General features: G+C 47.8%; 1 protein-coding gene across 1 annotated transcript in view; it reads right to left on the minus strand.

Moving 5' to 3' along the window:
* The window catches only part of Abcc4 (ATP binding cassette subfamily C member 4), a 230,203-nt gene that overhangs the window by 164,263 nt on the left and 51,143 nt on the right, over nt 1-14,797 (minus strand). The window contains exon 4 of the mRNA XM_031361046.1: nt 14,303-14,527. Coding sequence (XP_031216906.1) covers nt 14,303-14,527 — 225 coding nt within the window. The remainder of the gene's footprint in view (nt 1-14,302; nt 14,528-14,797) is intronic.

A 14,797-nucleotide genomic window follows, 5' to 3' on the forward strand; every position in this document is an offset into this window, starting at 1 on the left:
ACTCTATAACCTGAGAGTCTCTATAACAACATTATAATCTGATAGTCTCTATAACAACTCTATAACCTTATAGTTTCTATAACAACATTATAATCTGATAGTCTCTATAACAACTCTCTATAGTCTGATAGCCTGGCACCTTGGGGCTTTCTTTTCTGTTTTGCTTTATCTGACTGTCTAGGGCTAGCAATCTGTCCAGCTCTGAAGGACGACACAGTATTCATCTGCATGAGGTACCAATGGCTCTCCTTTCACCCCACGTCTATCAGAGGCCACAGCTAAGGCATCAGACACGCAGAGACTGACTAGCCACGTCTGGCCAGCCCCGTGGATACGCAATTATCCAAGCGTAGCATTGCCATGTGACCCCATCTGGCTCCCCTCTTTGGGGGAGAACCCTGAGATCCATGTTCTGAGGTCATGTTGAGAGTTAGGCACACATAAAAGATCCCAGAGAGTCAAATTCATCAGAAGCCTCCACATTCCCTCACCTCCCCTGCTTTCAGGACAGAGATTAGGTTTGCTCGAAGTCATGGGTCCCTGAGGTCGGACTCTCTAAAGCCTTGGGAGCCCAGGTCAAAGCATGGGCAACCAGGTTCAGCAACTATGGGAATGGCTGGAGAAGATGCTAGATGCAGTATCTCAGGGCTCCCCAAGGGTCCATGGTACTTGGGAACGTTTTAGAAAACCTAACTATGAACTAAGAAGAAGGGCTTTGGCTAGTAGGAGTCATCAGTACAGGGTTGCAGGAAACCCGCACCAATTAACCAGATGACACCCCGGGAAGGGACGAGGTGTGGGTGCGCAGTTCACGGCAGTCGGTCCGAAGCGGAAAGACAGCTCCTCAAGATAACAGAAGGACCTCTCACACACATCCTTTTGCTACAGTCCTCTAAAAATTCCGTTCATGTCTTTCTGACTTGTCTCTAAAACACGAAACTACAAAATGTGTTTATAACTTATATCTTCTGGAAAATGTTATGTTTAATAATGAAAATTTACATGTGAACCCAAAGCCAACTCCTGTATAACAACTGTATGCACAATCATTTTGGGGTATAAAGTTTTTCAGTATTTTTTCATCATGTGCCTTCTATCGTGGCCAAAAGAGCAACTGGAGAGAGCAATATGACATTGCCAGACTTACCATGGTGTATAATGGCATAGAATTTTACTGAAAATCAGTCAGAGGAAAACACAGGGCCTGAGAGGTGGCTTGTGGGTAAAAGCGGCTGTATCCACACCTGACAAGCTAAGTAATCCGAATGATGGAAGAGGAGACAGAGTGCCATGAACTATGACCTCCAAATATGCAAGGTGACGTGTGTGTACGTGTATGTGTGTGTGTGTGGTAGTGTGTGTGCATTAGTGTGTGTACGCATGTGTGTGTGTGCTAGTGTGTGTGCATTAGTGTGTGTACGCATGTGTGTGTGTGCCCATGGGTGTGTGTGTATGTGTGTGTGTGTGCGCATGGGTGTGTGTGTGTGTGCCTATATGTCTGTGTCTCTCTCTGTGTTTGTGTCTCTGTGTGTGTGCATGTATGAGTGTGTATGTGTCTCTCTGTATGTCTGTGTGTGTGACTCTGTGTGTGTTTGTGCACATGCGAGTGTGTGGTGTGCGTTTATATGCGTGTGTGCATGTCTATTGTGTGTGTATGTCTCAGTGTGTATACGTATGTGTGTGCATGTGTCTTGTGTGTGTATGAATGCAATTTTACTTTTCACCCTAAGGTTCTGTGTTTAGCAAAGCATCACCCTTGAGCGGGTTGGTCACCAATCATAAACCATAAACAACAATGCAGACTTTTTAATATTGCAAAATTAGTTCCCTCACTCATCCCTGTCGCCCAAAGCTACATCTGAAGCTTTGAAGACACCTGTAAGTAATAAATCCCTAGGAAGCATTCCTTCTGCCAAGAGAGAAAAAGAACAACGGACTTCAGGACACACCGTCTAAATGACGCACCAAGTTCTCAGAAGCACCAATCCAACCCCTAACCTTTTCCCTGAAGAAGAACGAGGCAGTGAGGAGAAGCACCCAGCACAGGCTGCCCTCTACGGGAAACACAGTCATTTTCAGGTTACTTCTGCCAAACCCTGCATCTCCCCACTCCTTCCGGAGGAAAGATGAGCAGATGTAGAGCAGCATCTGGAACCTCCAGAGACAGGGACATAGAAGGTAACTGTCTGCTACTAATGAGTCCCTGGGGGGCAGGGGGAGGGTGCAGGGGAGAAGACGAGGACACACAAACAGGCAAGATGGCGCCTTCTCGGAGCTGGGAGCGGACAGGGAAGAATCTCTGACACTCTTTCCTTTTTCTCTAAGGAGCAGCAGACACAGCACCACGACTGCTGATCTGGCTGCACTGTCATTTTCCCACGGGAACTGAGGCCTGGAGAGTCCCGACCTTCATCATTACTCAAAGTGATATAAATCAGCTGTAAAAGGCCAACGGCTCCAGGAGTCCGTTAAATCAGGTGCTCGGAGAGTGGTCCCGCTCACAGAGCTGGAAATCAGGATGGTGGTTGCTAGGGACCAGGGTGGAATGGAGAATGGGAGTCGGTATCTAATGCCTACAGAGATTTGGTTTTCCAAGATGAAAGGGATTCCAGAGACAATGTCACCGGTGGGTACAGAATAAGGTCAGCGTGGCAGGCAGGTACGGGTGGGCTGGGCTTGAAACGATCCATTTCATGCTTCGGGCACTGTATCACAACTTTGTTTTGTACTTTAAATGTCCTGAAAACAAGCCAATTACCTTTGAAAACCAGATAGGAGACAACCACCCACTGCAAATGCTAAACCCAGAAAGTTAAAAACTGGAACGGGGGGGGGGGGGGGGGGGGGGGGGGGGGGCTAGAGAGACGGCTCAGCGGTCAAGAGCACTGACTGCTCTTCCAGAGGTCCTCTGTTCAATTCCCAGTAGCCACATGGTGGCTCACAACCATCTTTAAGGGGATCCGATGCCCTCTTCTGGTATGTATGAAGACAGCGACAGTGTACTCATAAATAAAATAAATAAAGAAAAAAGAAAAAACTGGAACAGGATGGGAACTCATTTAAGTCAGTGAAGTGACTTTACTATCAGAAATGTTTTAACACCATTCGCTGTGACTTCAGCATGTACACAGGTAAACAAATAAAAAAGGCAGAGTTCATGCTGTACTTTCCCTTTCAAGGACACCATATCTGTCCCCACATGACCCTCGACTATTGTGCCTGTGGCCTTCCACTACAACAGCGTGTTCCAAACATTCCCTGGGACACAACTTCAATATACAGATTTACAAGACCTTGCCTTGGTCTAATAGAGGAGGCCGGAGAATCCCGCCTGAGAAGCCCACCTGAGAAGCCCACCTGAGAAGCCCTCCTGAGAAGCGCACCTGAGAAACGCACCTGAGAAGCTCGCCTGAGAAGCCCACCTGAGAAGCGCACCTGAGAAGTGCACCTGAGAAATGCACCTGAAAAGCCCACCTGAGAAGCCCACCTGAGAAGCACACCTGAGAAGCACACCTGAGAAATGCACCTGAGAAGCGCACCTGAGAAGCGCACCTGAGAAGCTCACCTGAGAAGCGCACCTGAGAAGCTCGCCTGAGAAGCTCGCCTGAGAAGCCCGCCTGAGAAGCCCACCTGAGAAACGCACCTGAGAAGCTCGCCTGAGAAGCCCACCTGAGAAGCCCACCTGAGAAGCGCACCTGAGAAATGCACCTGAGAAACGCACCGGAGAAGCGCACCTGAGAAGCTCGCCTGAGAAGCTCGCCTGAGAAGCTCGCCTGAGAAGCCCGCCTGAGAAGCCCACCTGAGAAGCCCACCAGAGAAGCCCACCTGAGAAGCCCTCCTGAGAAGCGCACCTGAGAAATGCACCTGAGAAGCCCACCTGAGAAGCCCACCTGAGAAGCCCTCCTGAGAAGCTCACCTGAGAAGCCCACCTGAGAAGCCCACCTGAGAAGCGCACCTGAGAAGCGCACCTGAGAAGCCCACCTGAGAAGCGCACCTGAGAAGCGCACCTGAGAAATGCACCTGAGAAGCCCACCTGAGAAGCCCACCTGAGAAGCCCACCTGAGAAGCGCACCTGAGAAGCCCACCGGCAGCACCACCCATTCCCCTGCAGGGGTTAGGTGAGGGCAGGGCACTGGTGTGCTTTATGAAACACGGGTGTGACTCAAGACAAAGCCTATGGACTCTCTTCTGACACATGCAGTCACTCTCTGTCCACTCAGCAAGAACTACGCCCAGCAGGTCCCGCCACCGCACTCGGCACTGTACATACTGAGCCTCTGAGGCTTATAAACATCCAGGCTAACCCACACCACACCGGCCCACTCCTGCTCCACCATAAACGGCAACAGAGCAGGGCAGTTACAACAGAAAGCAGGCAGCATGCAGGACTCCACGATGAAGGACTCTGGTGTTGGAATCCCACAATGCCCAGGGCAGCACTACCTAAACATAGAGGGCTTACAGCCTGGCGTTTCTGATGTTCTGCAAGCTGTAGATGCGGCCTAGCTCAAGGACTCTGCTTCCCTCTGTTTCCTAGCTATCATTCAGTGCTCAGCTCTGCTCCACCAGAAACACCGAGACAGATGGCTGTGACCAAACTCATAAGCCAAAATAAATCACCCCTGCTTGAATCTGTCCCTGACAGGCATTCAGCACAGCAACGGCAAACCTCATGCAGATAGAGCTGACATAAAGGAACCCTGCCCAAAAACAAACTAACCTTGTCCCAGAAAAGCTAAGAGCAGGCCTCCTGAGACCCTCAAACACACAGGGCTGGAGAGCGGAGTCCCGTCCAGTTACAGTTGGTGAAGGGTCGTCATAGGATTTCCAGCGCTCTGCCACATAGAAGTGCAAAAACAGTGCCTACTGAAGTGAAAGTGCTCGGCCAGCAAGGTCGGTGCCCCATCGGTACAAAGCCCCGACGCTCTTCAGAAGGAAGGGGAGACAAACATGGGAACCCCTTCGAAGTAGAAGTTAATTTCAAGAACCTAGAATGTCAAATCAAAGAACCACTAGGCAAATATTTTGATTCCTGTCAGTAAATGAAAGATCCAAGGTTACCAGAGTGTCCAATCCATAAGCAGGACCATGACCAGTCTCTGAAAGAAATTCAGCCAGAGAACGACTTGCTAAAACCTCAGCTGGCACAGCTAGGTACACAGACCACAGAGACACACGAAATGATTGGGCACAATTGACACCAAGAAGCCACACCATCAGTCACGGAGAAATAAAAACCAACCCCCGAGATTCTAAAAACCAACCCGTGTGACTCTACAGGAGAAATACCTCAAAATCACTCGGCAATCTCTTCGAAATGGACGCATGCTCAGGACAGGACCCTTCAATCCAACTGTGAAGTGTTAGTGTAAATGAAATGATGTCTACTAACAGACTCGTAAGACCCTTAATGAGACCTTTAGTATTAACAGACTCGTAAGACCATGGCGGGACCTTTACTTCTAGCAACCAAAGCCAGGAAGCAAGCTGGAAGTCCAGCAGCATATGAGAGGATCCCACAAACAGGAAAATACCCAGCAACCTGGACTCGTGTCTCATGCCTGCAACCTTAGCTAGCACCTGGCAGTCTAAGATGAAAAGGTTCAGTTTGGGTCAGAGGCTAACACAGGCCACAAAGTAAGATCTTTTCTCACAAAATAAATCAGTAACAATCAATCACTGTACACAACTGTTTGGGGAAAAAAAAAAAAAAAAAACCTCAAAAGCATTCTACAGTGAGAAGGAGAGGTCAGAGGTGCACAGCACGGATCCACCTCCTCCACCACAGCAGGAGAAAAGTCAACCTATGATGACAGAAATTTAATCGGTGGTGTTCTGGAGCTGGGATAAGGAGCCAAGGCTGACAGGAAAGAGCAGAAAGAGACATTCTAAGCAAGAACTTTTCAAGACCTCAATGACAAGTAGTGTTTATACACATGTCAAAACTCTGACACCAAAGATACACACATTCTGTATCAGTAACCCTCACTCAAGCAAAAGAGAACTTCACTCACATGAAAATAGAAGACTCAATAATAAGCGGTATTTCATATATTAAAAAACACTTCTTTTGGGTGGATTACTAATTTTTGGTGGAAATGTACAATAATTTTTATAGAAACTTTTGACAAAAACTACTGGCATTTCCTTTGATGCTAGCTAGCAATTAGTAAAATCTTAATGGAGTCTACCTTCAGGGATTCCACAACTCATAGTGGTAACTATGGGATCAAATTCCAGAAGTAGCAAAGTGCATTGCTATAGTCAACCATCTAATGAGGAGACCCAAGCCCATCTGAACATGAGTTTTGGTGGATATACTTCAAAGCATGAGCCAAGGAGGCAATGTGCTGAGAACCAGTGCCTTAAACCCTGAGACTAGAATACGCAGGCACTCCCCTGATGGACTGTCAGGAGCAGTAAGACGTCAATATGTCAACACAGTGACAAACTTGCATGCTGTCTGTATGCACAGTAATCTAGTAGCTGTATAAAACATGTGTAGACAGACAAAGGTGGGAAGAGAACCTATACAAATAATTAATTTTGAGATGACAGAGTTGGGGGCATTTCTGCACAAATTTCTGGAAGAACAGTAACACAAAAACAGCAGGCTAAAGGGCGTCCAAGGTTTCAACAATGACTGGCACATGTGTGTGTTCCTGTGGACATGTGTGCACATATGTGCATATGCACGCAGAGGGCAGGCCAATGTGGAATGTCCCTCTCTCATTCTTCCCAAGGTCTACAGCGAAACTGGAGCTTGCTGATTCAACAAGCTCCAGGACCCACCTGTCTTTGATCCTCCCAGCAGTGGGATCACATACCTGGTGCCACCATGCCCCTGGGTCTGGATGCCACCAGGGATCCAAACGCAGGAACTCGTGATTGTGAAGCAAAAGTTTATGCAGCAGAGACATCCTCCTAGCTCTTCATTTAGCTTATGACACCTTTATTCCATCTGTTGCTGCACAGGTATTAGATAAAATGAAACATTTTCTCACGGTAACTCACAGTTCCTCCTTGCAGGACATCAGGAGGCATTCCTGACACGGTGAATATGACTGCCGTGATAAAGGCCGTAAGAAACTCCGCTGCAATTCCTAGTTGGATCCTGCTCATTCCCAAGATCATTATCCTGGTTCCCTCACACCATCAGGCAGAAAGCTACCAATGGATGAAGCTGTATTCTGATCATTCGGTTCCTTTCTCAAAAAGTCAATGGCTGCCATTTCTCAATTAAATGCATACCCTCCTCTCCATACCTTATCTACCCCACCCCTTCACATCCCCTATCCACACCACCAATCCCTGCCTTAACCTCATGATCAGGGTCCTCTATCAACGGAACCTAATGTAATACTGGCCTTAAATTTCTTCTCCATCCTTCTGTTGTATGTGATTTCAAAAACACCCTGACTCCTTTCCCAGGAGTTGTGACCCTGGAGCTGCTGCCCATCCTCTGGCTCCTCCCAGTTCCCATTGGTTCCTTCGTAGCTTCACCAAGACACCATCACAGTCCTGGCGCCTCTCTGTCTCTCTGTGTCTCTGTCTCTGTCTGTCTGTCTGTCTGTCTCTCTCTCTCTCTCTGTCTCTCTCTCTCTGTCTCTCTCTCTCTGTCTCTCTCTCTCTCTCTGTCTCTCTCTCTCTCTGTCTCTCTCTCTCTCTCTGCCCCCCCCCCACATCTGCTCCAAGGACAAAAAACACTCAGGCAGCTGTATTACTTTAAAACTTGCCAGCTAGCACAATTGCTGAGCACAGAAACTCCTGCCCTAAACTTATCAGCCAGCCTCCGCCAACCTCCTCAGCTCTGCCAGTGGTTCTAGCTTCTCTGAGATCTTGCATGACTATTTCATGCTTCTATTTCCAACACCTGGTGGAAAAGCCCCTTCTCTTTCCCTGCATCTCTCTTTTCTTCTTGGGACCCGGAAGTCCTGGCCTTTACCTTTTGTCCAACAATTGGCTCCTGCCTTCTTTATTGACAAAATCGAGAACTAATTAGGGAACCAGACCTTGATATCAGCACCTACCCCTGCATCCTTCTACACAACAGTGTTCAAAACATGTCCTGACTGGATGCTGATACCCACTCCCACCAACCATCAGGACCATTCCATAAGCCGTAAGTCTACCCCCTTGCAGGCCATTTTGCACCCTTGCCAATGTCTACCCAATTATGTGTCTTCAAACTTCCCAGGACAGAGTGCCAATGACAGAGATAACAGGGATGTAGCAACATTAGATGCATGTCAGGCTCCATCCTAACTGCCCTCAACAGACAGATGTGTAAGGTAGGAACTAATGACATTTTTGTTTTACAAATGAGGACAGTGAAGCTTGGAGCAGTTTTCCTAAGGAAAATAACTACAAAGGGGACAAGTGGGTTTCACATATGAGATCTCCAAAGAGAGCCTCAGATGTGCTTTAAGAACCTCACACAGAGCCTGGCAATGATAAGGTTATTCTGCACCAAGTGCTATTTTATCCTAGGGACAAGACACCCATGAAGTAAGTCTATTTTGTGCCATTTTAAAGATTGGGAAACCAGGGATGTGAGAAATTAACGTACTTCCCTATCTAAAATTTTACAGCTTGAAAAAGGGAAAAAAATGAGACTGAAATTCAGGTCTAATAACTCTTGGCATCCCAGGTTTACAATGTCCACTTATTTAACATGCCACTGTGCCTCTTATCAGACCTAAACACTTGACTCAACTCCTAGGTACTCCTCCACAGGAGAACCAGCCTGTCTAAGACTCTCCCTCTAGGCTGGCAGAACAGCATGGCTGCGTTATGTGCCTGCAATGTGGCACTGTCACTCACTGCTGAGGAGGGTAAACCTGTACACCACGGGCCACCACCATGTACTGAAAGTGAACATGAATGTGCATGCGAGGCTTGCTAGTATTATCTAGGAGACTTTAAAAATTCACCCCAAAATATCCACAGGGAGAAGCCAGCATCGGGGTGAGGATAAAGATTTCCCCACATGAATCCAATAAAACAGCACAATTTAGGAAGCACTAATGTAGACACAGTATTCTCTCCCAGGCCATGCTGTACCTCACCCGGGCCACCGAGTTATCAGCTGGCAGGAGGCAGCTGCCATGCATGCCAACCACAGGAGCCGCAGCACTGCTGTCCCTCAGAGGAAAGGACTCCTCGCCTTGCTGGCTTATGTTTCCAACCACGGAAGTTAAAACAGTCCTCGTAGCATTCCCTTAGAAGATTGATAGGATTAATGTCCCCCAAAACACTCAGGCCAGATGTAAACTCACATTAGAAACAAAGTAATAAAAGATTTAGAAGAAAAATGCTAAACTATTATGACAGTGTACAAAGCACGGCTAGTTCACTCTGTCAAATGTTAAGATAATAACTCGAGGACAGAGAGTCCTGCCAAAGCCTCACTCACTGTAAACACCACATGCTTTCGATTTGACAACACCCTCAGGGTCCTCCCTACACAGCCTCAGAAAAGAGCCACCAACCTACAGACAAAACACAAGATCAAGCCACCTGATGCTTCTCACTTTGGGAAGGCCACAGTATTTGAAGATTGGACATTCCATATTGTCCTGTCTAAATATAAGGCAGTATAGTCCACACTGAACCAAAACTAGTTTAAAATAAAAACAAAATCAACTTTGATCTGCGAATCATGGCTCTGACATCACAGACTGCCGAACTTTCCACCAATTGTCTTTCCCCAATCCCCTGAGGAGGCCCAGGACTTAAGTTGTCAATCAACTGAGCACAGGCACAGTTAAATATATCCTGGGAAGGCAGAGATGTGACTACAGGAGAAGCTGAGGGGTATGCAGAGCCGCTCACCTCAGAAGGTGGAATGGAGAACGTATCCTCCCTCCAGCTTTCCATTTATGGAACTCTAAAGTTAGTGAAGACTAGCAATTCTATCCAGAATGGAGTCTGTCAGGTAGTCCGCTCCAAGCAGCAGAGACAACATAGACACCCTCAGCAACTGACCTCATAACTGGGCTGGGCATTCAGAGCAAGAGAGCTGCCCTCCAAATCCACTCCTCAGAAATCAGTCCCAACAGGGGAACTGCTGTTCAGGGACACAAAGTCAGGAGGCCTCCGGCCGACTAAGCCGGTGACCTCAGGGGAAACGCTCTGTGCCTCGCATATTCTACAGTGAAAAGCATAATGGTAAGGCCCTCTTTGGTATTGAGACCGTCATCCTATGTGTACGCAGTGTAGACTTTAGCCCTTTACTAAGTTAAATTCTGTGAAGACTCCGAGCCAAGGTCTGAGAAAAGGAGAGGCCCAGGCCCAGGAGGCCCAGGGGATGGAGGGTCCCAGCGCCTTCAGCTCATTCACACCTTGACTAGATGGGCCATCTCCGTCCAGTCTGGCCTTCTCTCACACTGAAGCCAAAGTGCAAACCGCATGCGACCTGAAGCCGCATAAGTCCCTTCCTTTTGCATATCAGTCAGCTTGCAAAGAAAGGACACTGGTCTCCCCACAGGTGACAGCAGCTCTCCCAGGAATGGGGCTGGCAACTCAAAGTAACTTTCCAAAATGAGTGAATATGACATTCCAGTACTAGTATAACATTATTAAAACTATGAGAGTAAATACAAGACCAGTAGTATCTGTCTGTCTGTCTGCCTCTCTCTCCATCTCCCTCTCTCTCTATGCGTGTGTGTGTATGTGTGTGTGTGTGTGTGTGTGTGTGTTGCACATGTATGCATGTGCACATAGAGACCAGAGTCATCAGGTTCTTTATGAATTCTTCTTTACTTAATTTACTAAGGCATGGTCTCTCAGTGTAATGGTTTGTATATGCTCAGCCCAGGGAGTGGCACTATTAGAAGGTGTGGCCCTGTTGAGTTGGTGTGTCACTGTGGGTGTGAGCTTTAAGGCCCTCATCCTAGCTCCCTAGAAGCCAGTATTTTGCTAGCAGATACAGATGAAGATGTAGAACTCTCAGTTCCTCCTGCACCATGCCTGCCCGGATTCTGCCATGTCCCCAACTTGATGATAATGGACAGAACCTCTGAACCTGTAAGCCAGCCTCAATTAAATGTTGTCCTTATAAGACTTGCCTTGGTCATGGTACCTGTTCACAGCAGTAAAACCCTGACTAAGACACTCAGTGAACCCAAAGGTTGCCAATTCAACTAGTCTAACTAGGTAAGACGCCTGGGGGTCCTGTGTCCACCTCCTAAGTGCTAAGACTACAGATGGGCCAAGCTCCCATGCTTTTAGATAGGGCCTGGAAACCATCTGAATTCTGGTCCTCATGCTTGTATGTGAAGCACGTTAGCGTCATCCACCAAGCTATCTCTCCAGATCAACAAGCCATTTTTATATAAGATCCATCCCACAAGGTCATTCAGCAATTTATACTGTACTACCATGATGATAGCAACGGTCACTCCATTTATACCCCAAACTGATTTCTCCACGGATCACGGATTGGGCACTGAAGCCTCGCATGAGCTACAGCATGTGCAGAAGGGCCTTCCAGATACTCACCCAGACGAGCTTCAGCCCCACAGAGCAGTCCCCGTGACATGAAGCGTCTTATGCTTCACCTTGGCATACCTCCTGCACAAGGCTAGTGAGAGGAAACTCATCTTTCCCACACTTCTAGGGTTTCAGGCTAAGTCTCTGACCACAGCAACTCTGGAGTTCATAAAGAGATTTTTTTCCTGGGATAGCCGTACTGACAAGTGAATGCCTCCGGGAGACGTTTACTTACGGTCAGGTGGACAAATCTGCCAAGCGAGATCAGATTTCCCAAAGGCCAGTCCTAAAGACTGACAGAAGGACTAAGACGAAAAACAGGTGAGCTCACCTGCACAGGAGCCCTGACTGCCTGGACGGACATCTCACACCTGACTGTGTAATTATGGTATCCACCCCGGTGGGAATGAAAATTCCTAAGTACGTGGGGGTTGGGGGGGCTAATCGGCACCTAGGAAGATTAAAACCTTGACAGTTTATAGAGAACCTTCAACATTCTCCTGCATGATACAAGAGCAAGCCTCAGACAGGATGGTGGTGGTGGTGAAGGCCCCTTGGTGAAGGCCTACGACACAACTGTCATGTAACAGATCAAGAAAACACTGCCTTTGCCAGAGCCTAAAATAGATCCTAAGGTGCGGGCCTCCATGAGCCACACAACTCCAAGATTAAAAAGACTGCTCGAAGGAAGAAAGGGGTGCAGGGGTACTTCGTATTCGCTGAGAAAATCCACGGGCCTTCTAGATACACCAGAGACAAGTAAACAACGAATGACTTTAATCACCGGATATTATCTGAATGCCACCTCAACTGAACAGAATTAGCAAAGCGGCTCAGCCATTATGAACACTTGTTGTTCTTCTCTGGGTCTTCAGGCAACAAGTACCATGCACGCACATGTATGTGGTGTGTGTGTGTGCGTGCGTATGTGTTTGTGTCTGTATGTGTATGTACGCACATGCATGGAGGGAAGCACACATATGTATGTGGTGTGTGGGTGTGTGTGTATATATGTTTGTGTATGTCTCTGTGTGTGTGTTCGCACATACATGGAGGGAAAGCACACAAAATAAAATAAATAAACCTTTTTTTTAAAAAAGTAAAAACAGGTAGAGTGACATATGACAGTCTTGACAGGGTCATCAGACCCTGCCACTTCCTATACAGCCCGCCCATCCACCTAATGGTGGAGGCTTTCTATGAGGCCCGCCCATCCATCTGATGGCGGAGGCTTCCTATGAGGCCCGCCCATCCATCTGATGGTGGAGGCTTTCTGTGAGGCCCACCCATCCACCTGATGGCAGAGGCTTCCTATTGACATCCTTTGTTACTGTTCCAATCAGCATAAACCAGAAATAATAGCATATCACACCAGGCCCTATCATAACAACTTCAGTAGGAGAAAGACACACACATTTTTTTTTCGAGACAGGGTTTCTCTGTGTAGCCTTGGCTGTCCTGCAACTCACTCTGTAGACCAGGCTAGCCTTGAACTCAGAAATCCTCCTGTCTCTGCCTCCCAAGTGCTGGGATTAAAGGCGTGTGCCACCACCGCCTGGCCAGACACACACATTTTAAGAATCAAAACAAGGAACCTGGAAACTAAAACTCTCTCCAAAACTACTTTATTTTAATTTATTGTACACTGGTGTTTTTGTCTGCATGTATGTCTGTGTGAGGTTGAGTCCTCCTGGAACAGGAGTTACAGACAGTTGTGAGCTGCCAGGTGGGTGCTGGGAACTGAATCCAGGTCCTCTGAGCCAGTTCTCCACTGTTAACTCAGTTAACCACTGAGCCAGTTCTCCAGCCCCCAGAACTACTTTCCTAAGTTTAAAATAAATGTGTTACACCAAACCATACAACTATAACATGCCCTCTACTTACATATTTCCTTGAAAAAAATTAGGTTAGCATAATTAAACATTTCACACCTACACACACACTTGTACACACAGAAAAAGACACAGGTACATAGGTACTGGCACTCACACCCGCCTACACCTCTGGAAGCATGTGAGAGGAAAAAAACCCTAATTTTCTTTCTCAGAGAGGATAGCGCGCTCTCCCGGGCTCTGCTCTGGGAACCCTGCTCCCCTGCAGAGACAGTGCGCTCTCCAGGGCTCTGCTCTGGAGACCCCGCTCCCCTGCAGAGACAGTGTGTTCTCCCAGGCTCTGCTCTGGAGACCCCGCTCCCCTCCAGAGACAGTGTTCTCTCCCAGGCTCTACTCTGGGAACCCCCGCTCCCCTGCAGAGACAGAGCGCTCTCCCAGGCTCTGCTCTGGAGACCCCGCTCCCCTGCAGAGACAGTGTGCCCTCCCGGGCTCTGCTCTGGGGACCCCGCTCCCCTGACGTTCACTGTCTGGTACAACACTGATGCTGTAAAGACCTCAGTGAACAGCACGAGACTTTTCGAATGAAGAGCTATCAGAATTAGTTGTGAAAAATCAATTCCGCATTTATGTTTTTTAACCTAAATTTTACCCTACACCCAACAGACTGCCTGTGCACCACAAGCAACCAGTCTGATAGCGAGAAGATACTCCCATGTTATAGTAGGAAAGTTTGCAGAATAAATTAATAACAACGACAATAAACTCTAAAGCCCAAGCCAAACCTCAAGCATCTCAAGTGTGGTTTGTTTTTATGACCAGGTTTTGTCAGGTGGTCTGACAGGGTCTTGACCTTGTGATCTTCCAGCTTCTGGTCCCGTGGCACTGAAAGTGCGGGCACCGGCCATAACACCCAGTTCATTACATGACTCTAACTCATAGGAAACTTCCAGCTGAAGGACACAAGTCAGCTCACTCACCTTCCGGTAAATCATGTGGCACATGGCGACCCGCAGCCTCATCCCGGTGCACTGCACATGGTAGAAATATAAGTGATGTAGTATGGCCAGGATGAGCGTGCATAAGGACAGCACCGCCGCGTAGCCATAAGCTGTGTGCAAAGCCACCGAGTTGTCAGGGTCATACTTCTCAAAATAATCAATAATTTTCCCTAAGAATATGGGCTGAACTACTCGGGTGCTCTCCTAGAAGAGAAAACAAATAGCATCCATTAGAACTATAAACCACACCGTTTCTCAGTACAAAATTCACATCCGCATGTCACTCGCCCCTCTCCCAAGGGGAACGAAACTGCATTCATCATGACTGCAGCAAGTGAGCATTCTAGCCTGCCGGACCTCAAAATCACAGACTCAAAGACATCAGCGCACTGTGATTGGTCCAGGGGCATGCTCAACACAGGCTCAAGGACATCAGCGCACTGTGATTGGTCCAGGTGCATGCTCAACACAGGC

The sequence above is a fragment of the Mastomys coucha genome, unplaced genomic scaffold, assembly GCF_008632895.1.
Source record: "Mastomys coucha isolate ucsf_1 unplaced genomic scaffold, UCSF_Mcou_1 pScaffold9, whole genome shotgun sequence".
Lineage (NCBI taxonomy): Eukaryota > Metazoa > Chordata > Mammalia > Rodentia > Muridae > Mastomys > Mastomys coucha.